The 25,128-nt window shown below is 46.3% G+C and overlaps 2 protein-coding genes across 5 annotated transcripts; both read right to left on the bottom strand.

Moving 5' to 3' along the window:
* Nucleotides 1-9: 9 nt before the first annotated feature.
* On the bottom strand, nucleotides 10-11,122 carry LOC148828830 (pre-mRNA 3'-end-processing factor FIP1-like). 4 transcript variants are annotated; one of them, XM_088925115.1, is made up of 16 exons: nucleotides 10,777-11,122; nucleotides 10,054-10,093; nucleotides 8,761-8,824; nucleotides 7,458-7,567; nucleotides 7,115-7,173; nucleotides 6,769-6,879; nucleotides 6,261-6,391; nucleotides 5,595-5,731; nucleotides 5,333-5,438; nucleotides 4,908-5,049; nucleotides 3,811-3,834; nucleotides 3,276-3,333; nucleotides 3,138-3,196; nucleotides 1,968-2,145; nucleotides 1,361-1,519; nucleotides 10-953 (listed from the first exon to the last, which is right to left on the bottom strand). In XM_088925115.1, exons 1-16 carry the CDS (start codon nucleotides 10,865-10,867, stop codon nucleotides 818-820), a joined length of 1,605 nt encoding a protein of 534 aa, XP_088781241.1. In that variant the 5' UTR covers nucleotides 10,868-11,122; the 3' UTR covers nucleotides 10-817. The 4 variants fall into 4 exon arrangements, with proteins under 4 accessions (XP_088781241.1, XP_088781240.1, XP_088781243.1 ...); XM_088925114.1 differs by having other exon boundaries at nucleotides 5,232-5,438; nucleotides 10,777-11,120; XM_088925117.1 differs by lacking the exons at nucleotides 10-953; nucleotides 1,361-1,519 and adding an exon at nucleotides 1,574-1,743.
* Nucleotides 11,123-11,571: 449 nt separating this feature from the next.
* Nucleotides 11,572-22,989, bottom strand: chic1 (cysteine rich hydrophobic domain 1). Its single transcript, XM_088925785.1, has 6 exons — nucleotides 22,847-22,989; nucleotides 21,071-21,125; nucleotides 19,400-19,555; nucleotides 18,765-18,821; nucleotides 16,373-16,432; nucleotides 11,572-15,536 (listed from the first exon to the last, which is right to left on the bottom strand). Exons 1-6 carry the CDS (start codon nucleotides 22,987-22,989, stop codon nucleotides 15,486-15,488), a joined length of 522 nt encoding a protein of 173 aa, XP_088781911.1. The 3' UTR covers nucleotides 11,572-15,485.
* Between the last annotated feature and the right edge of the window lie 2,139 nt (nucleotides 22,990-25,128).

Here is a 25,128-nt window from a genome sequence, read left to right as displayed (position 1 = left end):
TTTGGAATATGGCTAAAAATCTATTTTATTACAAAACCACTTTGTTACACATCCACTGCATTTGATCTTGCCAGGAAATTAGCTCCAACGTATTTGGCAGTCAGTCACATCCCCTCACGACCCATGCCTCGTCAACGAGGCTTACAAATATTACTTTCATTAGGTATTTTATCCTACCTTTTCTATAATACTGAAACAGCTCCATACTCATTATGGGTTTAAATTACGCAGTATTTGCAACTTAGCTTCAACAGCCGGTGCCACATGCATAAAAGTTCTTCAAAATACTGTTCAATTTCACCCAAAACGGACAGGGTTGCATTTGCTGGTGATAAAACAGTTCACTGGTGGCTTCCCGAAAGCCTCTCTTCCTCGACCCACAGCCCGATGGTGGGAAAGACCAAACAAGCACCATGTACATCATCAAAACTATGATACCGTAGACGGAGCAAACTCTTTTAATACAAAAATTAATTCTGAAAAACTGTAGTACAGCCTTGGGTTTTTTCTTAAGGAAGTCATGACAATATATGAAAAATAATACTATAGAGTGTACTGTTCTCTCAAGAAAAATGCAGCACAGCCCACAATTCTTCATTAGCAGAAGCCCAGCCCACTTCATGGCAATGGACGCTGGCTCCTGCGGAGACTCTCGGACTGGAAGGTTGGCTAACTAGGCATCTGACGCCTTACAGGGCCCACGAGGCTGGGAGAGACGACGTGCCGCAGGGCCGCGCTTGCCTGCCAGAAGGGGGAAGTGCAGGGGATTGTGGGAATGCTCGGAGTGAATGCTCGGGGGCGTGGCCTCGGCAGGAAGTCACTGCTCCTTGCTGTCTGGCTCCTCCCCTTCCCCCGCCCCGTCCTCGGCGGCCTCCTTGTCCTCCTTGCTGCGCTTGTTCTTCTTGTGCTTGTGTCTTCGGTGGCTCTCTCCCTCCTCGCCGTCGTGCTGTTTCCTGGTTGGGTGACAGGAAACGGTAAAGAAACAACGCTTTTTTTCCCCTATTATTGCTCCAAAGTGTGGACGGCTTAATTTGGGTACTGTGTTAAACTCAGGTACGAGAACTTTTCTCTGCCAGTTAGTAGTGCTCATGATTTGAACAGCTCATCGTGGATGACCGTTCACCCCCCCCGCCCCGGCCCCCTGTACATCAAAACCGAATCCAGTTCAAGAATGAGATGCAGCAGCATGACCACTTCCTGTAAGGGATATGAAAGTAATTACTACACGTCTTAACTCTTAACCTCCAAACTACGGAGCAGGAAACAAAACACGACCCTCCCCTTTTCCGTGTCACGCCCCTGCCCGCGGTCTCACTTATGCGAGAACTTGGACTCTCCCCCGCCCCGCCCGGGGTCTCACCGGCGTGAGGACTTGTGCTTGCTCCCGTCCTCCTTGTCGCGGTGCCGGCGCTCGCGGTGCCGCTCCTCCCGCTCGCGGCTGCGCTCCCGGCCATGGTGGTACTCCCGCTCGTACTCGCAGCTCCGCTCGCGGCTGTAGTAGCGGTAGCGCTCGTCCTCGCTGCGGGGAGACGGAGCAGCAGCAGGAGTGACACGGGGGCCGGGGCTCCGAGCTCCGGCGGACCACCCTTCTCTTCACACGCCCGCTGCGGCAGCTGTGGGACCTGGTGCCGCCGGCTCCCTCCACAGACCACAGTACCAACATCTCACTCGCCCACACAGAAGGAAAGAAGGCCTTGCAGTGACGCCACCAGGGAGAGCAGGCTTGACGTCACTCTCAGACATCTGAAATGTTTAGACTAATGACTTACTAACTCCTGTCATGTCTGGACTGGAACAGATTGCCCTGTTGAGGAGTAATGAGCTAAATCCTGTTGTTTTTTTTTTTTTGCGTCTCGTGAGTACATTCGTTTTCCCGAAAGAGGCACCTGTGGCCAGATTCCCATCACCTGCGGACGCGAGTCCACCCTTCTCTGCCCCCCCAGCCCCTGCGGAGTCTGCGGTCGTACTTGCTGTACTCGCTGGTGGTGGGGGTCCGGTCTCGGTCCCGCTCCCGCTCCCGGTCTCTCCGAGAGCCCTGGTACTCCCAGTGTCCCGCGCTGCCCGAGCTACTGCTGCCCTTCTCCACCGAGGTGACCCACGGCGTGAGCGAGGTCGAGATCGGAGGGTAGCTGACGAAGCTGGAGTCTGTGGGGAGAGAGACGGAGGCAGAGAGTTTTGGTTCTGGAGCTCGGCTCGCCTGGGTCCCCTCCGCGTCTAGAGGCCCACGGGGGACGAGGTTCTTACAGGAACGCGGCCTGGATCACCAGCAGCACTGTGAAAAACGCGCCGCGATAAAACAACCTGGAGAGAGCGCAGAGAAGAAGAGAGTTCTTCACAACGACGTGTGCCTGGAGGAGGGGCCCCTGCTCAGTTTGGGACAGTTTCATTCTTAATTCGGAGAACCAAGTCTTAATATCCCAGGACACCCCCTGTCTTTAAGTCTAAACCACTTGTGCTACCCCTGAACTTCCTGCTCCACCAACCTCCAGTTTCTTTGCATTAACGACACGAACGAGAAGCCTGGGAAACTTGGCAGCCTGAGGGGGCAGCGTAGTGCCAGTGTGCCTGTGCAGCCTCAGCCTTCTCCACAGCAGAGGCCGACTCCTCGCCCCCCACAGACCGGCAACAGGAGCGGCCCAGCAACCCCCCCATGGGCTCCACAAGGACGGCCAGCCGTGCGGGACGGCACCCGAGCCGTGTGCTGGCTTACCGTGCGTTTTTTTGGAAGGAAGAACACACACTCGCTGAACTCTGTAATGACAGGTTCCAAGCGTCTTAATGATTTAATTATAACCCTTCTGCCTTGGTGCAGATCTTTCTCACTGGAGCTATCGGAGGGAAGAATGTGCCCACGTCACAGTGACGGAGTGTTGTGAGTGTTTCCCTGTCCTTGGCCACATGCAGCGCCAAGAGGGTCTATTTCTATTGACAGCTGGTACAATTTCCCACGGGCTTCTCCGCGTTGAAAAATAGAAATGATATACCGAGGGGCATCAGTAAATGAGTATGGGGACCAGTATCACTCGCTGTGTTTTTAACATCCCCCAGCATGCATCATCCCCTGACTTCGTGGTGGGCGCGGCCCGAGCGAGAGCCAGGGGCGAGGGCCTGTCGGCAGGGGTTCGAACTCCACTCACCCCCGGAGCTGTAGCCAAAGGGAGGAGGGGGTCGGCTGCCGTAGGCGGAGGTCGGGCACCTGTGAGGAGAGACAGGAGGCTTGAGGACAGGGGCACACAGCGCTGGGACACAGTGTCGCACTGGGCAGTGACACTCACCCGTCCAGGGGGGGCATGAGCAGGGCTGGTGGGGGAGCCATCGGCGGGGGGAACAGGCCTGAAATGATAAAGTGCAGGATGAGTGACTCTGTCACCTTCCACACGCGTTACCACAGAACATCCAGGGCTGCCTCAGACAGCACCTGGGAGACGTCACACATGGGCCACTCTTGCTCACGGGCCTGCTAGGGGCTACCCGAGGCAAGGATCTCAGAAAGGCCCAGCAGAATCGGCTTCAACAACATGGTCGAGCAGCTTGTTCCAGACACCCACCACCCTTGGTGCAAAGAAATATTCTGAGCCATAAATGCATCACCTCCTTATTTCACCACTACATAATATACAAATGTCTGTTCTAGGAACTCTTTTGATAAATTTGCATTCCCTGCCCAGCTTATGAACCGCACCCGTTTCTGTTCAATGGTTTCACTCTAAACGAGATGCATAAACCCAGACCCGGCCCGTGAAGGGGTATGAAAATCCTGTGGTCTACTATGCTACTGTTACAGGTTGTCTAGGACAGGAGAGGACTCACCTGGAATGGCTGGTGGAGGGATACCTGTTAAAAAAACATACTGTTGTCAAACGATCAAGAATACTGCTTACTGCGTTTTTACAACACTTAGTATTGTCATTACATTAGATTACAGTCATTTCTGCAGAAATTAGAAGTTCATCTTCACTAATGCTCAGTGTTAGACATGAATTTGAATTTTACTACAGTTTACCTCTCTGGTGCCATAAGGCTAATTTACTTGTCAGCCCCTGGATTAAAGAAAGAACCAAAATGTTGCGGTATCTGTTACAACGTGTTTGTCTAAGTCGAAGTAAGTACGTAATTTACTGAACTAGAAAGCAGTGTAAGCACAATTACTCCTGCTTGTCTGACCAGTATCGTACTCCACAACAGAACAGTGACTTCGCTTCTTCGACTTGGATCGTATTCCATAGCAACAGCCAAAGCAGGTCTGCCCACTGCACAGCCCCCCCGAGATGTGACCTTGTCAAATAAAGACCAGGCCAGGAAACAGCAGCCTGGGGTTCTCCTCGATCCCCACAGCGACCCTGCTCCGGCTCTCTCCTGGAGACAGGACGAGTCCCACGGCCTCTCTCCCTCACCCATTCCCCTCTCCCTGGAATGCTGCCGCACACCGGTGCAGCTGCGGGCTCCTGATGTGGGGTCGCCCACCTCTGTGCCTCTCGGACACCCTCTCGCCTTCCTGCAGAACTGAGGCACTTGGTGTTTGGAAGTTGCTGGCGTCCTCTGGAAACAAGCCCCTTGAGGCAGCACCTCCTCACCCTCCTCTGCAGTAAGTACGGCCGAACCGTCTGAGTACACATGCATGCACACATGCAGGGACAGCTTCAGCGCAGGTGAACAGGCTTGAGGCTCCCAGCGGCCGTGCTTATTCCATCAGGCACAGATCTGACACCTCCAGCCACTTCAGGAACCTCAGAACCGCCCAGTGTCAGTGTGAGCGCGGCGAGGGGTTCAGAACCGCCTGGTGTCGGTGTGAGGGCGGCCACATCACTGCGCGTGATGAGGGACGCATGATGCTACAGCTGAAGCGCTGCCAGTCCAGAAGAGCCTCAGCCGCTGAAGCCAGACCAATCCTCGGGGCAGGATCTTACCTGGGGGGTGGAGAGGCGGCGGCACGCTGGTGACGGGTGGAGGGGGGTGGAGGAAATGCGGTGGGGGGGCCCCGATGGGGGGTGGGGGGGGTCCTGCCTGGGGAGCAAACGCCTGGCTCTTGTTGCCATGGTCCCCCAGGACCTGCCGGCGGAAAAGGAAACGAGATGTTAGCGCCGCCGCAGGGCGAGCCCGTTGCATACGCCCATGACAAAACAAACCCTCGGACCTCCCACAAGGCCGCGCAGGGAATCATCCCACATCCCTGCCACCCCAAAACAACACTCAAAGCACACATTAATAAGGAAATCGCCCTGTTTACAGACAGTGTAGGGAAGAACGCCGTCCAGCGCCTCCCCTCTCGTCCTGGCTCCGCCCCTGTGGGCATCACAGTCTCCGGCGGACCCCGCTCCCCCGGCGCTGGCACCTGGATGGGGTTCTCATCTGAAGCGTGCTTCTCTCTCCGCCGGCCTTCCACCCTTCGAATGGCCCCCGTCTGCCCTCCAATCACGTCGATGGTGCCCCCCAGCTTCCTGCCGAGGGAGACAGGGGCGACAGTGAGAAGCCTGTGTCTCAGACACGCCAGGCGCGGAGGCCGCTGGAGTTTATTTTTAAGTGATCAGAATGGGTCTTAAGGAGATGTGACCATCCGCCTGGGTGAAAGGTTGGGTGCCGGGCTGGTAGGCTACCTGTTGGGGGGTGGCCCGGCCTTGACCCTGCCGGGGGGCAGGGAGACAGGAGTTGGGGGGAAGTCGGCTTTGAACTCAGGTTTGATGGCAGCCAGGTCCACATCCTTCTCCAACACCGGCATTCTCCCCTGCTGGACCTTCGAGAGACAGAGCAGGGCTCAGAGAGCTCTCCGGAGCGCAGGCACTCCCGCTGGCAGAGCCCTTACAGGCTTTCCTCAAGTCTCAACACACTATGTTTAGATTGAATTAAAGCTACATTACTTTTTTTTTTCATTTTAAGAACCCATTTCATTTCAGAAACGTCCATTATCGGTCTCTGAAAAACGAACTTGTACAGAATTACTGCTTAAAACTGCAAATTAAATCTTGACTCCCAATACACAAAAAACAAGAGGCACTTCTCTACACTAAGAGCTGTGGGAGTGTGGAACAGGCTTCCCAGCCATGTTACTGAAGCTGATACCCTGGCTTACTTCATAGCACCCAGATCAATTAACTACTAACGACCAATGGGCTCGAGGAGCTGAATGGCCTCTCTCTCACTCGTAAACATGCTTAAGTTCTCAAAACGGACACCGTAGAGGCTCCTGCTGGATTCACGCGCTGCCCTGCCGGCCTGCAGTCACGCCCGCGCTCCGGGCTCCCCCCTGCTCCGCCGGTACCCACCGTGATCTTGTTCTCTGTGGCGGCCGGACCGGCGGGGTCCAGGCCCAGCTGCAGCCTGCGCTGCTTCTCGCAGTACGCCTTCCATGTGTCCTCGTTGAAGCCGTAGTTGAAATAATCCGAGAGGTCTGCGCCTGCAAGAGGGAGCAGCACGGGGGGCGTGAGGGGGGCCCGGGGAGCGGGGCAGGGCGGGGCAGGGCGCTGCGATCACGGGACGATCCCTACTCTCCCGCTAAACTCCTCTGACATCATCAAGAGAGTCGCGGCAGCGCTGTTGCAGTGCTGCTCTACTCTCCCCCTCCCGCTGGGATTCGAACCCAGGATTCTTGCGTGGTCCCACACTCCCTCGACAGCGGCGGAGCTTCACACCAGCTAGACTTCACGGGGGGGGGGGTGACGTGACTCCTGTCGCCGTCCCCACGCCAGGCCCCGGCACGCAGAGCAGGGGCGACGCCCACCTGGCCCACCTCAGCCCACCACCCTCGCCCCGCCAGCGCTTCCCGCGGCTGACCTGGCTTCCTCCAGGGCTTGTCCTCAAAGGAGTCCGGATCCGCCTCCAGCACCGGCAGCCCGTTGATGTTCCCGGTGGCCTCCAGGTCTATTCCCTTCGGCTGCAGCTTGGCTGCAGGGAAGGGAGAGAGAATGGGAACAGGACAGGCGGGGTCACACCGCTGCAGCACATCCACACAAGCAGGAAGGGACCTTCTAGTCCTACACAGTAACGAGGAGGTTCAGTGTTTCTGCGCTCAAGTCTCCGGAATTTCGGAGAACGACACACCTTCAAGACCCAAGGGGAGATTTCCAGGAGGCGTTTCACTTTCCACAGTGCTAAACCTTGCAGAGAAAGGCGGACGTACCGGTAGCAGCAGCTCCGTATCCCCGTCCCGTTTTCAGACTGAGGTTCATCGGTGTTGCCCTGTGGTATGTGCCGAGAAAATAGAAACAAGAAACAGTACAAAGTTTATACAGAGGAGTGAGCCTAAATAACGCTTCTTTAAATACCAAGAAGGCTTATAAGGTATTGATTTTAACCAGAATAGTAATGTTTATGATGTCAATAAAACATCAGGTTGTTTCTGGTACGGTAAATGCATTTAACGGAGTCCCTCAGTGACTCATTTTTGGGCGCAGAGTTTCCTGCCCTCTAGTGGTGTGTGTCGTCATTGACGCGGGTGATACCATGGTCTTGCATGTACACACATGTATGACGGTGCTCCTGTTTTGATGTTGCCAATGGTGACCTTGACGTCATCCTCATCGCTGTCACTGTCACTGTCCTCTTCATCCTCATCCTCACCGCTCTGAGCAACCTGTAGGGCAAGAGTGTCATCAACCAGCTCGCCATTCTTGACAGCTCCTGCAGTCCCTTCATTAGTGGGGCTAATTGTAGGAGACCACAGCGTCCAGTTTTGGAGACCAGACCACAGAGAGGAAACTGCAGCTTAATGTTTAATGTCCTTCACCGCACGGGGGATGGGCCCGAACAAATTAAACAACTTGCCAACTGGTCTGCTCTACTCTGTGGCCTGAGGGACTGCTGTGAGCTCTCCTCCGCTCACTATTCAAGCCCCCCAGGGGAGGGGGGTGGGGCTCTGGGGCTGCTGGCCAACGTCTGGTCCTGCTACTGGGTCTCCCGGCCTCCTCCTGGTTCGGGACAGCAACACGCACATCTGGAGCCAGGCCTCTCCGGGCACAAGGCGTGTCCCTGCCAGATGTCGGGCACAATACCACAGGCTTGCACAGGCTCAGAAGAGAGCAGCAGCAATGATCCCTGGTCTCAGGGGGGCGTCATATCAATACTTTAGAGGACCTATGTTTCTTCAGTCTAAAGCAAAGCAACATGAGAGGAGGTTTGTCAAATCTAAAAAACGTCTGTAAAATCCTAAGGGGGTATAACAGCAAGCCCAATACAGGGGACTCCTTCAGATTCCCTCTGTTTAGACACCACAGGGGGATTCATTGTGGATGCAGAATGAGTATCACTTCTTTGCACAAAGTGTTGTGGGTGTCTGGAACAGGCTCCACAGCCAGATCATTGAGGCCCGAACTCGGGGTTCATCCCAGAATGGCCGGGTTGCAATCACACTGTCACATTGCTATTAAACAACCTAACATGCAAGATGGGTGACATGGCCGCATCTCATTGGAATGACCTCGTTGCAGCATTGTTCAAGGAAATCCCGGCTAACAACCATCAACAGTGCAGCACAAATATATTCCCACAAGACCAGCTGTCACAGCAGCCGACAAACATCAATCTGCTTCATCAGAGTTCAGGCATTAAGGGCTAAAATGCAGGAGAGACCAGAAGAGCTCTTTCCCATCTGCTTGTGGATTAACAAGTCTAAAGGATCTTGCCAGCAGGCACAGCACAGTGTCCTAGCAGGGGAAACACTGGGGCAGGAAACAGCACAGCAGAAGGCAAAAAGGCATGGACCTTAGTAACTGCTGTCATTTCTGTTTTTCACTTATTTTGGGACAAGAAAGACAAGGAAATTCCCACCTGGTCTGTGGTGTCCTTGTCCTCCGAGCTGCTGACGTGACTTTCCTGAGTGGAATCCGGGAATCTGGGAGAAGGAGGAAAGAACAGCTTAATCGCTCTGCATCGAATTTGATCCCCCTTTCCTACAGGGACTGTCGCAGACGCGCAACTGTTGATGTCATTTTCTGTCTGCTCTCCAATCGTCCCGTCCTGTTGTGCACACTCAGTTTGCCCCCTCCATCTTCATTTCTGCCCACAAGGGAAGATACTGCGTTGCTGATCCACACCTGCCACTATGCAAAGTCTGTGCGATTCTGAATGAGGGGAGACGGCCACTTGTCTACCTGTTGGGGTCACTATAGTGCCGTATAGTGCTAACTGCTCCCAACTGCAGAACCCCGTCTGCGATAACTGAAGCAGTAAATTAGAATTAAACTTACTGCCTCCTAGATTCTGTTTCTCACTTATCAGCTTATTCACTCTTAAGCATCAGAAGAGTTTGGGCTACAACTGAGTTCTGCATGCTGCAGTAGTTCTCCATCAGATGAGGCAATGTAGCTTTTACTGCCCATTTTCAGCCTCACTAGGAACAAAACAAGCTTCTCAAGGCCAGTGTGTCATTACTGTCCCACTATCTCCTTCAGTCAGCCCAGTACACCCTAACATCTCCTTGCTTGATTGCTCACTTATCTACCAACTACCAAAATACCTCCTATTCAGAGACTATACTCACAGTCTTTCCAAGACTGTTCTGAACACGACAGTAAATGTTATTTATCATAATTACAGTCTTAAAGCTGTTAAGATCAAGTAACTCCTGTAAACCCGGCTATTCAAGATGTTAAACTTAAATCTGTTGCTTCAACAACTTGTCAGACACTTCTTATTCTTTTTTTTTTACAGCATCTGTACATGTAAATAAGAGGAGACTTATTGTCCGTCCGTCGTCTGAGATTAAGGAACATTTCAAACCTTCTCCTTAATGGTAAGAAAGACCACTGTGTTTCTCTCAGGTTTCCCAAGCAATGTATCTGTATGACAATACAATGACATCGCTGTACAGGAAACGTTATAGTTTTAATGGTGAAAATATCACCAGAACTGTCACTAAACAAACTGACGATATCTCGTCACTACTCTCACAATAACCATGTTTCAGGATGTACTGTGAGCCGTCTCGTACGAATACAGCCTAAAGGCCTCTACAGAGAAATCCAAATTGTAACATTTCTCTAGGTTATTTTCGTGAGGGATCGAGTGAGTTTTAAGTAAAAAACGAATGCGTTGCAATAAAAATTGTAATCTCTCTCATACCCTGGCGCCGGGTCTCCGGGTTGCTTCTCAGAGTTCTCATCTGCGAAAACACGAGTTTCGGGTGACACTCATGCATTATAATACATCCATCAGAAACTGTAGATAAGTTATTGATTTCTGGATGTCGCACGTGTACTGGTTGCTTTAAGTATTGCGACGATATTTCTTTCAAATACTGTAGCAAACAAGTGACCGGGATTGTATAATTAACCCTTCGCTTCGGACTGTTTCAAAAGAACTGCCCTCCACCAAAGCGGATAACTTATTTACAAACTGCTTGTATGACCAGGGTCTTTACACTGAAGAAAGGAGGAACGTTTAAACTGGCAACAGCCCCAAATAAGCGAACGAATTTTACCGTCTTCAGGATCAGCAGCCGGTGTGCGAGCACGGTTATTTTAGCCTGACGTGTGCTGCTGTTATCACGGAACAACCTGCGATGCTTCGAAGAGCATCAGCCGGTTTCAGCGAACACACTGCCCAAGCGGATGCGCCCGAGCTAACGTTATTTTTTCCTCCTTTACTACGATATATATATATATTCCCCCCGAAGATCATATAATTAAGTATCGGGAAGCATCCCAAACCGTACACGGGTCACATCATGCGTGCATGAATAAAAAGGAGCTGTATAGCTTATCTGTAGGCCTCGCGACCCCCATCCATTCTTATTCAAACGAGTTGAGCAGAGGCAGGCTTGGCGTGGTTCATAAAAATATTTACCCCCGTATAGCCAGTGTTCCTCATCCTCCTCGGGCTCGACCCCAGGATGTGCTATCGAGCTCGGGGCTGAAGTACCCACCTCAGTCGCCATGGTCCCCGTCCAATTTAACAATTTTATTGCTGTTGGAAAAGGGGGCTTTGCATGACATGTCAAATTCTGGTGTTCCTATCAAGGGGAATTTTTAAGATCCAGCAAGGCCTCGCCATCAATTCATCGTTGTTGTTTCTTTTTCTTAATGAATAAAACAGATTGGGTTTTTTTAAAATAAAAACTGATTTGCAAGAGGATTGTGATTCCTGGCTGGCTAAAGCTCCGCCATCGCTGGTCGGTTTCCTAAAGGAAAACAGAGCTGCGCTTCCCGCGGTCCTAAAGTCCCGCGGATTCCTCGAGGAGCGACTGCTTGGGAAAAACGAATCCCAGGAGACGGGAGACTCCTGCTTGTCCACTGGGTTCCCCATTCCGCAGCAGGGAACAACCTCACTGATGGGAGTTTTGCCACAAACTGATTGGTACCATCACCGTTACAAAATATTGGTAAGTGACAACATTTGAAGGTGTTGTGAAGTGAAAACACTCGTTACGAATTGGGGAGTGATGCGCACACCTCTTTGAAACTATTTAATGTCTGCGTATCTTTAAATATGTTCTTTATTAATTGACCATCATCTCGGAAAACGAGATATTGTTTGTCGTTTTCCCCGTTCTTTCCACGACAGAAGAAACCCTTTCAGTCTTCAACGCAGAGCAAAACACGAACACCTCACACCGATCCTGACGGAACACACAGACACGCCTTTTGAGATCTGTAGTTTTTATTTTCAGCTTTGAGATCCTGAGGTTATCGGCTTCTATTTCGCTGACAAGCATGACAGAGGTCTTTAACAAATCCCCACAGATACATCATTCTGGTACAATTTGCACATTTGCCGGTGCTGATCGTCGCTCCAGTTCGGTTTAAAAGGACGGCTGTTGGGAAATGTGCAGTATGAAATGTGCTCTTCATTTCTGGAATCCAAATTCAATCAGGTCCAATGACTGTAAGGTCCTTCGGTCGTCCAGGGTTCAAGAAAACCACAACTGAGCAAAACATCTTTCTGTCCCTTAGATCCTGTTGTTTTCCGATTGTACTAAAAAGTCACCGTGCACAAATAAGGGAAAAATGCTGTAAATTCTAAAGCAAATGTTCTTTCTCCAAGCTTCATTTTACATAAGACTGCTCCTCAAATAACAAACCCAATGACTGTACATAAAAACAGGCTGCAAACAGAACTTTAAACAAATATATTTGAAAAAGAATATTTAAAAAAGTTATAAAAATACATTTTTACAACAAAAATTCTATTCATTCTATTCATTTTATACTCTTTACATAAAAGCTAACATATTGGCAACTAATTCGTGTGCATGCAGAATCAAGGTGGAACACACAGCACTAGCAAAGAAAAGCAGTCAGATTCACAGCTGTCATGCTACAGTGTGCACTATTCCTCTCACTAAAACAGTTCATATTGCCAAGTTAAATGCGGAATCATTTACTGAAATTCGTTACCAGCCTGTTACCCCTGTCAGAACCCTTTGTGTAACAAAACACTGTAAATTAACATTATTCACTTACTTGGCTGGTGAAAATAACCTAAATCTAAACCACAATGTCAACAAGCATCTCAATGCCCATTTTCAGCAACAGGTACAGTATTTAAATAAAATGAGCTACATTTGCCAGATACTCCCACCCCTTGTTTGTACTGACTCTTATGTTCTTTATTTGACTATTTGATTTAGCACATTTTAAAAAGCATCAGAATTGAAGAAATATTTTTGCACGAATTAGAAACTTCTTATGCATTGCACTATTAACGGAACTAAGGAAAAACACTTCCTCTAACTGCTACAAGTGAATTAATTCAGTCAGCGTTATTCACAAATAGCCTGGACTCACACAGTTCCCACACACTACAGGGGAAGAAAGATCCGCTGCCAGAATAAAATAATTTTGAATCATAAGGGGAAAACATGCAAATAACATGGAGTGAAACATCTGATAGATCATTAATGCAAAATCAATCGGCTTCACGTTTTGAAAATAGAAATTCACCACGAACCCCCGATTCTCAGCTATAGGAAACACGCACACACATTAAAATAATTTAATCCAGCTTCACCATGGACCAATGAAAACAAAAGTAGAAACCACTGAATAAACTGTTTCAGTGATCCTTAGGAATCAAGTCATGTTTAAAAAAATTGTACCGTCTCAAGTAGGAATGATACTGAAGAGAGCTCTGTTTTACTGAATCCCTCTCATCGCCTGGGATGATGTTTCTTTCCTTTACTACAATTAGCCAAGCAGTCCCATGATTATCTTTTTTCCCTTGGGCTCTAGCACCAGCCTAAAGCGTGCTGGTAGCCCTTCTTCCTTGTCTTGTATTTGGAAATAAACATAACACTGTACACAATGTCTGACCTTTCAATCGGACCTTAAAAGTCATTTTTCCAGCTAACGAAAGAACACGTGCAGTGTACACCACACCAGAGAAGTACTCGAGTGTACCGAGGAAGAAGGAAAATATAGGTACAACTTGGAGCCTGTGTCTACAGCACAAGATGAGAAGATATGTGAAGAGTGAATGACTTTAGAAGCCAAGAGCAATTTTGTATTAATCAATCAACCGACTAATCCATTAATACAAAAGTCCATGAACAGCATGGATAACTAATGCATATTTATTATCAATAGAAAGAAAACGTGGTACTTGAAAGTACAAATTCAACAATGTAAAAAAATAATACAAAAATCCCTAGTTGGCAAATCCCCATTTGACTTTATACCATCAGTACTGTTACAAAGCACACCCATGGAGTGACTTGACTCTGTGACAAGGAAGCGTTCATGTGAACTGAAGACAGTCCATACTTCTCCCTCAGCTGGAGAACTGCTACTGAAGTGCACGTTTTCAGTCTTTTGTCTAGCGTTTATGTACATAACTAATATGGCTTGCTAGATAAATGGGTCCATATAAATAGCAAAGATACTTAGAAATCTCTTCATAAATCTACAGTACATTAATTTCTTGGCAAAACAAAGTATATTACATTCTGTAAACAATGGCATACCACACTGTACATTATGTGCTAAAGCACTATTTACAGGCTTGTTTCTTGACCTCTCAATATAAGGTAATTTCCAAAGTGCAGAAAAAAGTGATGCTGCCTTAAATATGCTCCTGCACTGCATTTGACATGAACTCAAAACTTTTTAAGGCGATAATTTCTTGTAGTATGAGCGTCCAATTGATCTGTGGATTAATTTGCTCCAATTTGCTTAGAAATTAGCGATGGTGTTCCTCTAAGCTTTATTTGCAAAAAACACAAAAACACTCTTAAAGAACACAAAAACAAGTTTCACATTTAAGCTCTTTTTTTTTTAGCTCTTCGGCTGTGGCACCACACCAGCTGGGTTTATGAAGGCGGATCGTTGAATCGGCAGAAATGAGAAAACCGCCCCTTGGTCGGCAGAGGGGTCTGCTCACGTGCCGCCGTGCCCCCATGATGCTCGCGTGGGGAACCCGGCGCGTCTGGCGACTTTGGGACGAACCGATTAAACCTCACGGATTGGAAACCGGCACGCCCAATGATCTGGTGTTATGGCCGTTGAAACATTTGCATGGATGATACTTCTGCAAGAATGAACCTCATGGCAAAAATAAACCACATTACTACAGCGTGGTACGTGAATTCCCATGGCCATGCATGGGATACTTCCTCTGGTCATGGGGGCGTGGATAGGTGTGCATGTCTGTGGCAAACCAGAGTTACAGGAAACCCATCCGGGGAGCACAGGACGGTATCGGCTGTTCGGCTGCGACGCGTTTGTTTCTGTATGCAGGTCCTGGGAAGCCACGTCCCCCTGTATCCGATAAGTGCCAGAAAAATCAAAAAGGAGTCCGGCTCATCGGAATAAGCACCTCACCGAACAGGAGTGCCAGGGGCCACCACGCTGGAATTCAGATTGCCGAATTGAGCACAGCGGCAATTGCTTCAGCTGTCGAGTCGAAGGTAAAACTTTGGTCTGAGTTCGGCGGCTAACCCCCTGTCCATGCAATCCGTGTAAAAAGTTTTTCTACCAGGTGGAACCCCTTACGCTATGAGAAATCAGCTCTGCCATGTTTAACTGTATGAGGTTACACCAGTCCGACGTGTCACTTTGCAGGTGACACAATATACACAAAAGTGTGTATCATATATAGGAACATAAGGGGACAGGTGTCACAGGAAATGAGTTATGCCGGTCCCCTTACGAAACCTCACTTAATTCCGCGAACACAAGAGGTATGGATTGTGAGGTATAAGCAATATAATGTATAAGCGTGCTTGTGTCTGCACCCTATCTTTGAGTAGGTTATTTTCAACAGAACTGCCTGCAGGATTTTATGCGCACATTTAAAACAGCACCAGTGTTAAGGTTCTCGATGGCAATTACCTTACTTGTCGTTTACAACTATAAGTCTCAAGTGCAACGAAGGGAGCATCACTTTATGCAAGAAAGTGTGCAAAATCTGCTCTAAAGCGAAAGTGACGGCGTCGCGTTTCTGCTGTACAAGGTACTAGGTTATTACAACACAGCAGCATAGACCGTCTGTCCAACACATCTACAAGGCACTAAGGATAGGAATGAAAAATCACGCAGCAGGATGTCCTGGGAATCTCTTCAGTCCGGCCGAAATATAGGATACTTGGGTAGGAATTCTATAAGAATTACCTGTGGGGGAAAAAAAAAAGAAAGTTTGATTGAGAACTAAATCAATACATGGCTCAAGCAAGTTTCTTTTAATTTTCAGAGAGACATATGACTTTTTTTTTTCCTGTGGTATTAAAGAAACAAATCTGTTAGTGCTGAGTAAACATTCTGGGCGTTTTTGCAACAACTGACCGTGCTAGAAAGAAAGTTTGCACAACAAAAGCTACATAAATTTTTAATTTGCATTCAGTTTTAAACTTTTTTTTTCTGTAAGTGGAACTTATTTAAGCAAGTGTTCAAAACTGGGAGTTTTCTAAGGAGCTGCTGAAAATAAAGCACATAGTTGTCTTATAATCGCATGTGCAGTTACACCAAACTGAAACTGTAGGTTTGATAACATTTTAGAAATTAGAATAAACTGCCCCATCATACAGAGATGCAGTTGCTGTTGTAATACCATTTACAACTATACGGCTGGAAGTCCTTTCTGGTAGACTTTGAAGAATGATTATGATCTGTTTTCACTGACTGTCAGGCAAGTTGCCCTTCTGTGGTTATCCTTGTAAATTAGTGCTGCTTTTGAAGTCTTTATGGTTTCCCACTGATCACTGATTTTTACTGTACCAATTGTGCCAAAGAGAATGCCACTGACTCCTTCAAGATAAAGATAAAGGCTTTAAGATGTGATTAGAAACACAGATAGATCAAATAATGGAAGTAATTGTTTCTTTAAAACAGTAGAATTTGTCATTTCCTATTACAGGGCTTCTCACTGGTAGATAGCCAGAATGTTTTTAATATTAAAATCAACCTGGCAATTAACATACAAAAAAATAAAAGCAAGAAAAAAAACTCACATATTCCATCATGTTACTGCTTTCACATTTCCTTTTACTTAACTTCCAGTGAAGACCAAGCTGGAAGAAAGAATAGAAAATAACTTTTATGTACTGATTCACCCACTGTTATTACGTGAAAATGAAAAAGTCAGAAACATTCAAAGTTAAAATTTTAATTTCTTAAGAGAGAAAAATAATTTATTAATCTAATATCAGGAGATTCATAGATGCAAACATCCAAGCAATGCTAAACCTGCTTGATAACTGTACCCAGAAATGGTGTGAGATAATCCACCAGTCATGTACTGGGGGGTTCTGGAGAAGTCCTCTGGGTTGACTCTGTCAATCTGTTCCCTAGTGGTCGTCTCTGCTCAGAACTAACCTCTAGCCTGTCAGTGCAGGACTTTCCTTGAGGCCAGGGAAAAGTATCTCTTCACTTTGCCTTGGATCAAATCTAGAGTTGCACTATCAATTTTGCAACACAGCATCCACAATGGTACACATCTACTGACTAGAACAGCAGTACGGTGTTCAGCAATTTAGGAGCTTTCAATACCCCACACTCTATTTTTTATATAATAACCAGTACTTAGACAAGCAATTACCTGAATGCCTGATGTACAAAATGTTATATTTTTATTATGAGGAAACCATTACCAATTCAAAGAACAAAAACACAGCGCAAGACATGCAGGCCTTGTCTACATCCATGACAAGTAACCCTTAGAAACCTATTGCCAAACATGTTATCCTTTAAAGGAACAAGTAACAGGTTTATTCCATGCTGAAAAAAAGAAGAAAGAAAACACAACGTTTCGGCCGTGGAGCCTTCTTCAGGTGTGAGAAAGACCAGGCCGTTTTCTTTCTTCTCTTCAGCATGGAATAAACCTGTTACTTGTTCCTTTGCAGCCTACGCATGCTGACGCAGCTCCCCACCTGAACTACTACATGTTATCCCTTAGTTTGATTCTAATTATTGTGTCCGTAACCTTACCTAACCTTAATGAAAATAAGACCTATTGACCTATAATTACTTAGTTTAGCTTTGTTGCCCTTTTTATGGATTGGTGTTACATTAGCAATTTTCCAGTCAATAGGTATTTCCCCTGTCTTCAGTGACTGCTGGAGGAGTGCTGTTAACAGTCTATTAAAAACCTCTTTTGTTTCCTTTAGTACAATCTAGTCAAATAGCATCAGGCCCTGGAATTCTGTTTATCTTTAGTGCTTCTGCAGTGTGTAACACTTCTACACCTTCTGCATTCGCTCTGTTTACCACAGAACCTTGTCTTTGCAGGTCGACTGGGTTTCCCTGTCTTGGTCAAACTTTGCTGCGAGCTATCAATCACATGTCTCCAGACGAAATAAAGCAGTTTTTCTGTGTATGTGAGCTGAACTGCTGACCCCTCCCTCGACAGTTTAGCTTCTGTAGACTATCAAAAGATCAGCCTCCAGGGAAAATAACTAAAACCGGGCGATTTAAAGAGAGGCTACAACTATGCTCAACATATGTCTACATATATTGCAAAACCTGTGAAGCTTCACGCTAATCTTGTTTTAACACAGTTTAACAGCTTCAGCAATGATGTCACCTCCCCTACCTGGGATGTCAGATATTTTCGATGTACACAAAGAAATGTTTTATTGTGCAGAAAATCAGGGTATTTATTCCTTGCGGATGAGGCACCTTCTCGAAGATCCCAGTATCTTCTTAAAAATATAATTGGGAACACTACCACTGTTAAGCTGATAACAACAGCTCTGTGGTTCTTTCAGTCAGAACCATCAATCTGCAGTGAGTAAGCACTTGGCTTACAATTAGTGGTAAACAATGTTAGAATTTATCACTTTGCACGTCTTAAAAACATGGGACCAAACTACAGATCTGCAGAACACTTGTTACAGATCAAAATCCTTTTTAAAATAATCTATCAAGTCACCATTTAAACCATACGTATTACATTACTATTAAGACACCACTTAAATCAGTAGTATTAAGTTTTGTTTACAATGTCAATTGTAATGTGTCGGTGTGTACACAATTTGTATGGAGATGGATGTGTGTGTGTGTGTGTGTGTGTGTGTGTGTTGGCGGGGGGGATTTTTAGATTTATGTAAGTGTGTTGTGAGACGGAAAAGGTTGGGAGGTTGAGAAAATTCGAACAATTAAGCACTAAATCATCTCCTTCCAAAGGCCTGGAATGATTTAACCGTGATCTGTTAAACAGGTGACCTGTTAAATTAATTTAAAAATCATTTGTAACAAAAGTCACAACACACTGAAGCCCCATAAGACTAACTGGACTTCAACTCTCCAGGTACAGGGTTGGATTATCCTGATGGAAATAAACCTGTTCTTTCATCACTGTTCACAGAACTACATGTGTATGTTAGATTATTTCTGTATACCCACCTTATGATACAATCTGTTATTTTCCCATTCTAATAATTTCTGAATTGATCTTCTTGTCTAGAAAAAAAAGAGAACATTTTGTTTAATATTTTTGGGAGGCTATGACTCAACTCTGTGTAAGTGTAATAAAAACACAACAGTGACAGCCTTCCACCTAGACACAGTCTGCAACGCTTCGGTGCGTCTTTGCTGAAGCAGAACTGGTCTTCAGTCTGCCATGAGGACGGACCCAGCTGATCCCGGCTGACACTACAAGCATCAGTAAGAAACTCAATAGTCCCATCTTAATATAAAGACATTGGTCTTTAATTCTTAAGAATTTTAAAAAACATCACCAAAACAGGATGCAGGGGATCAAGAAACAGTTTTTGAAGCAGCCAGCTATTTTATAGGCTTGTTTTTCCCCCCTTTACCATCTTCCAAACCAAACACAATCGTTGTGTTTTACGTGCACATGCTTACACACAACATCGGAGCTGTGAATCAGTGATTATGTGTTCCACCACTAATGACACACAGATGTTTTCATCTCACTGAGTACGGAGCTATTCTGAATGTGAGGCCAGACTGCACGGAAGGCGCACACAAGATACAAACAGACGCCAGACATACAGGAGAGTCACGCGGATACTTACTCTTTTGTTAAGACAAATAACCGGCCACAAACTGCAGCCCAATGTGCAACAGCAGCAAAGACAACCACAGAACAACCACTTTACATTTACAGGCAAGTTCTTTTTCAAGCACGCATTCACGCGCCCCACGCTTGTCTTGAATTCTTCAGGAGCAACCTGCAGCAGAAGGTAGGAGTGGAAGAACAATAAAAAAAATTAGAAAAAAGTGGCATTTCTTTGTTTCAACGAAATGCACACGTAGCAATGGTTATTTTTGTTACTGGAGGGGTTGAAACACTAGAGGGCAAAAACACCTTGTTTAGTTTTTTTTTTACAGTACCCTTCACTGTGTCACTGAACATCTGAACACAAGAGCACCTTCGCAATAATATGATAACACACAGGCAACGGCAACAACACCAAAATAAAACCATATGCGCAGGGGGTGGAAAAAAATGCTGCCTCTTGCCTCACGATTTACCTCGATGTAAAATAAGCCAAACTGTACTTAAGATGTACCGTCTTCTTCTCTGATCTGATGTCTGGTAGATCAAAGGTAACTAAAAAAACACAGGTATATGATTGCAGATGCTCTTCTAAGATCTGATGAAATCTCCAAATTGTATGTTTGTGACCCGCTTGCCCAGCTTTTGTCTCTTCAGGCCACAGGGGGACAAACAGGAGAGATAAGCATACAGCCCGCGGCTGGACAGTCCACACAACATGAATGGGTGCCCATTCCTTTCTGGGTATGTATGCTATAAAACAGGGGTCGTAATCTTTTATGACAGGATGCAAAGGTCTCTTTGCAAACAGCGAAACACTAAGTATAAAGCCCAGCAGGCCTGATCTGCACCCTTCAATCATCATAATCGTGACCTCGTCCATCACGTGTCACCCTGGGTCACAATACTGGAGGTTCCGTTTATTGCCCTGCACTTCCCCGTGCCCAGCCATCCCCCCGTGGGCTTTTTGTGTTCAGGGTCTGGGGCCAGGAAGCTTTCTTTTCTCCTGCATGGTCCAGTCTTTCCGTTGTTATTTTGTCACCTGGAGCCGTGCTCCCCTGCACCCCGGGTTTTTCACTGACATTGCCGAGAGATGGCTTACTCATTGACAGAGCTCAGCTTAAAACACGCTCCAGTCTCTGGAGATGTCTGTCCTGGCCCTGCCGAAGTAACAGAAACCCGACGGACAGCATGCCATTTGCAACTGGGCCCCGTTTTCTGTTTCCTGCTGTGGTGTGCTTGAAATAATCAGCCCAAGAAACACTTGCACATAACATTTGAAAGCTGCAGTTTAATTCTAAGATGGTAAATATTGAAATATGAGAATGCTGTTTCCAAATTTTGAGTTCTATTCACGGCAATGATGGAACTAAGTGTATACTTTTAAACCTTATAGCTTCACTCATTCTTTAAAAATTAGGAAAAGGAAATGTCCTGTGTGGCATATGATATAAAGTACATAAGACACAGCAGCTGTAAAATTATGATTGCATTAGTTTCTTTCTTCGTTCTGTAAATGTGAAAGCACTGGGAAAAATAATTATATAATATTCAAAGCTGCAGAGAGGTCAAGAGCCTTATAAATCTTTTCATACATATTTTTTTTTGTTTGCTGCTGCATAACCTTAATCGCCTTTAGCCTTGAACATTCATAACCTTCCATTTAGTAATGTAACGTAAAAATTACCTTTCCAGTAAGAACTGAAGGAAATTCGGTATCAAATTTGTTGCTCAAGCCAAACCTTTAAATGGGAAAGGATAAAAAAATAACCATTAGAGAATATGACTTTTTAGTCACAAAAACAAAACAAAACTTTTACCCACAGTACTTTTCAGACAAAAAAAATCCCATAAACGAGTTATTAATGAGGAAAGGCTCGAAAACCAAAACCAAAATTACAGTGACAACGTAAGAAAATGGAACAGCATACAAGCTGCACTTATGTTCTCTAAGGCCTCAGTGTATTCTACCATATTACTTCCATGTATTTCTAGAAATTGTCTTTTGGCTTAAAGATCTGGACTTGAACAGACAGGATGGCATTTCTGCACACTTGGTGGCAGCTGAGAACCTGGACGTACAGCACTGCGGGGACCAGTTTAAAACCCCAGTCCACCCTGCACTGCCCCTTCTGCAGGCACGGCGGCTCCCCCCGTACTGCTGGCGTGCTTTCGTGGACTTCCTGTGACTTTTTATGTTTGGCTTGCGTGTTTCGTGCTTGACAAGCTTCCATAGTCGTGGACAGTCGAGTACCCCCGTGGGTTCCAGGCTTGGCGGGATCTCAGCACACCGCTGCACGGTTTCTGCAAAAGCAGTCCCCGCTTTTCAGTTCACTGTTAAGTGTATTTGTGAATAAAAATAATGCTGTTATTAGTATTTTCATTAATATAGACCTTAACATGTAGGAGTAAAGCACTATATTAATGTAAGGGATTATTAACCATGGGATTAGTTACCAGCCTCTACAGACCTGGTCTTTAAGCAACTGGAGCACCACAGCACAGCAGATCTGTCAGAGAAGTGGCACATGGCCTCGCCAATAGGATTTAACACCACTGAGGGCAAAGCTAAATATAAATTTGAATCACAGAGCTGGCAAACACACGGCCGTGGCCGTGCTCAGGGCGGGCAGGCAGGCACAGGAGCGGTTGCGTCCCTTATACGAGCGAGTTCACTCATCAGACTACACTGCAACACAAAATGCCTGAAAAGGATCCAGGATTGTGTTTCTGCCTTTGACGATGTAGAAAAGGAGCCGGGTGGTGGACCTACTGTACAAACTCCTCTCCTTTCCTAAACACACCGCGGTGATATTTCTTCCCACATCTCACGCCCGTGGGATGGAGAAACGTGAGAGAGAGGACGGAAAAGCGCACACGTGCTTTCTGAAATGCGTGCTTTCTGAAATGCTTGGCTCGGGGTGTTCTCGCGTGGAATGCGTGGACACCTGAACGCGTTGGTCAACGCTGGACTTCAGCGATGCAGCTCGGTACTAAGACGTGTGAATAATCCATGTACACACACAGCAAAAAAAATCACACAAGACGTAGTATGACATATCTGTGTAATCATGCAGTGCTTTCAATATTAAGATGCTGTCGTGGGAAAAAAAATGTTTTAACGGTGAAGTTACTTTTGCAAGTCGGCGTGCTTAATTATTGGTATAAATCACGAATAAAACAGAAAGCACGGAACTGGGGAACACAGTACGTCATCCACCTTTTTATATATATCCCTGTGGGATAGGCGACAGTGCTTAAAAACAACAATGGAGCCGTGCAGCCACCCTCCCTGCTGAAAAACGCCTGGCCCGCCTGTCGCCGGCGTCACTTCGCAGGAAAGTGGCCGGTTTCAGCCAGGGCCTACCCACAGACCGACACAAAACCAATCAGAGCCACCGAACTCGGGTAACGACATAACCTCGAACTCCGCCGAGAAACGTCACAGTCCCCGGTTGCTTACACGGTGATGTGCCCAGCCCCACGCATAATAACGGGCTCCGGGCAATATCTCGCCAGGTGCTCTTCGCTCACCACCCGCTCCTCCTCCTCGTCCAGTTCATAGATGGTGTCGAAGTCCGCCATGTTGGGCAGTAGGACGCTCATGACGTCACCTACGCCGCCGAGAAGCGCGTCACCCGGTTACACAGACACGAGTGCGCGCTTCTGGCCCAGCAGGGGGTGAAGACCTAGCTCTCCTGCCCCGAGATCCCCACCTATTTGACAGGTAAAAATGCCAACCGCGTCCGGACCTGTGTCTGTAGCCCCCAGTGATGCAGTTTAGGTTATGTGCACAGAGTAGCCCAGGTCGATAGCAGCCCATCTGTTTCTGAATTCTAATTCTGCCGCGATTAACACAAATTTATCAACCCACTGTGACCCTATTCAGTAAAACAGCCATGCACATAAATTAAAAATAAACTTTTTTTCACGGATTCGGCTTTGCTGTATGATTTGACCTGAAACACACAGAATTACACCAGTCCAGAGAAATCATTAGGGATCACACATTTGGTTTAACATCTAGCATCTCTGAACATATTTACATGTTTAACCCCTCGATACACACACACAAACATAAGCGATCTTGGGCGTCAAATAATATAACAAAAGAAAATCACTCAAAGCTGCACACAGTATGCCTATTCAGGTAAATTCAGAATGGTGTAGTGGGTAGGAAAATGTCTATTTGTTATGAACGCATGTTATTTTAACCCTAAAGCTTTCTTTTAACTCAATTAAAGACAACCAAATAGCACCAGAACCTTACACGTTGAAGGTTAATGATCCCAGAGACAGGACATTTTATAAATCCTGGGAACAACAATAAAAACGCGACCTTTGAACCACTTCACGGCGGCAACCGCAGCAGCACACAGACGCAGCTGAAGGAGTGCAGCCACGACCCAGAATCGGTTAATCCAAAGTCCATTTACACCAAAGTGGGCTTTCACGGCTTCCAACTCAATATTTTGATATAACCAACACTAATTGTTTAACACAGGCTTCATGAGGAAAACAGGATATTGTAAGCCAAAAACAAACAAACAAAACGTATTTACATTCCTTGGTAGTACTGGGAGAAACACCGACACCACAACTGCGACAGCTCGTTTTTGATATCCTATGCAAATACGACCATATTCCATTCCAGAAACGATTTACTGACGCCAGCACACCTCAAATTAAAAACACTAACTGTATTAAAGATAAACTGGTTTATTAAGGCGTCATTTTTCCATTAGTGAAACAATTATTATAGAAACTGAAAGAAATATTAAACTGAAGAGCGGTTGCCTATATTGCCAACCCACGATTCGCGTTCTTGAATTTTCGTTTGATCCTTTTGTGTTTTAAATGTGAGCGGGAAATGTACTTCTTAAACTTATTCTTCTCTTGTTGTCATTTCTGATTCTTACACACCCTGAAGGCTATTGAATTTATTTAACCTAGAAGAGCTTTCTGGTCCTTTCTCGTGGTGCCGTCGGGAAACGTCAGTCGGCTGTTTTTCAGTCGAGATAGTTAAATCAGTGGGCTAAATGTTATAGTATAGTCTGACGTGAAATTTCGTTGTAAAACAATTATTGTCCAACAGAAAATAAGGAAGCGTAATCCAAATATCGCAAAACTACAAAGTCTCATTCTAGGATGCCAGAGAATAATTTAGCTCCACATTTTTTTAATATTATTGTCACTTTAAAAATAGTCACGTCACGAAGAAGATTATCACGATCTTATGGATGCAGGATATTTACGTTCATAGTGAGTCTTTCATATTTCTAACACTCAGGTCTCCAATCTCCTCCTCAAACTAGACGATGGCCACAAATTGAAAGGCGACAGACATTCCCTCGGTTTGCGTCACATAGAGAAAAAAAAATCACTCCTTAATTGCAAAAAAACAAAGGAAACATTTTTATTTACAGCACTGAACGTTTTTCTCACTCAAATGTACCCGTATTAACTCGATGTATAAAGAATTGCACCTGCCTCACGCAGGCATCGAAATTGTGCGTCGCCCCAGAGGGCACACGACCTGCAGGAGTCGGTTCTGTGCAGGTTCGGTGCGCCAGCACAGCCTCAAAGCCCTTAGTCCTTAGTCCCGTGCAATTCCAGCACTGATTGGAGAAATTCCTCTTCTCGGGAAATATAAGGCCATTCACGTTGGACTTCTTTAAAACATCTACCTGAATCAGGCTTTCTTTTTTTTTTACTTTAATTTACAAACATTTAAAAGTATTTTTT

Source organism: Atractosteus spatula, chromosome 9 (genome assembly GCF_055471065.1).
Source record: "Atractosteus spatula isolate fAtrSpa1 chromosome 9, fAtrSpa1.hap1, whole genome shotgun sequence".
NCBI lineage: Eukaryota > Metazoa > Chordata > Actinopteri > Semionotiformes > Lepisosteidae > Atractosteus > Atractosteus spatula.
Note: the sequence above shows the minus strand (reverse complement) of the source record. Positions and strands in the feature narration are given on the sequence as shown.

Bases quoted from the DNA above. Each gene is read 5' to 3' on its own strand.
- LOC148828830 (XM_088925114.1), bottom strand. From the start codon at position 10,867: ATGGCGACTGAGGTGGGTACTTCAGCCCCGAGCTCGATAGCACATCCT. The intron at 3,835-4,907 runs GTAAGATCCTGC...TTTTTTTAACAG, and splicing joins GCCGCCTCTCCACCCCCCAG to GTATCCCTCCACCAGCCATT. The intron at 3,197-3,275 runs GTGAGTGTCACT...CTCTCCTCACAG, and splicing joins CTCATGCCCCCCCTGGACGG to GTGCCCGACCTCCGCCTACG.
- chic1 (XM_088925785.1), bottom strand. From the start codon at position 22,989: ATGAGCGTCCTACTGCCCAACATGGCGGACTTCGACACCATCTATGAA. The intron at 18,822-19,399 runs GTAAGTATCCGC...TTTTTTTTCTAG, and splicing joins TTATTTGTCTTAACAAAAGA to ACAAGAAGATCAATTCAGAA. The intron at 15,537-16,372 runs GTGAGTTTTTTT...TTTCCCCCACAG, and splicing joins GCAGTAACATGATGGAATAT to GTAATTCTTATAGAATTCCT.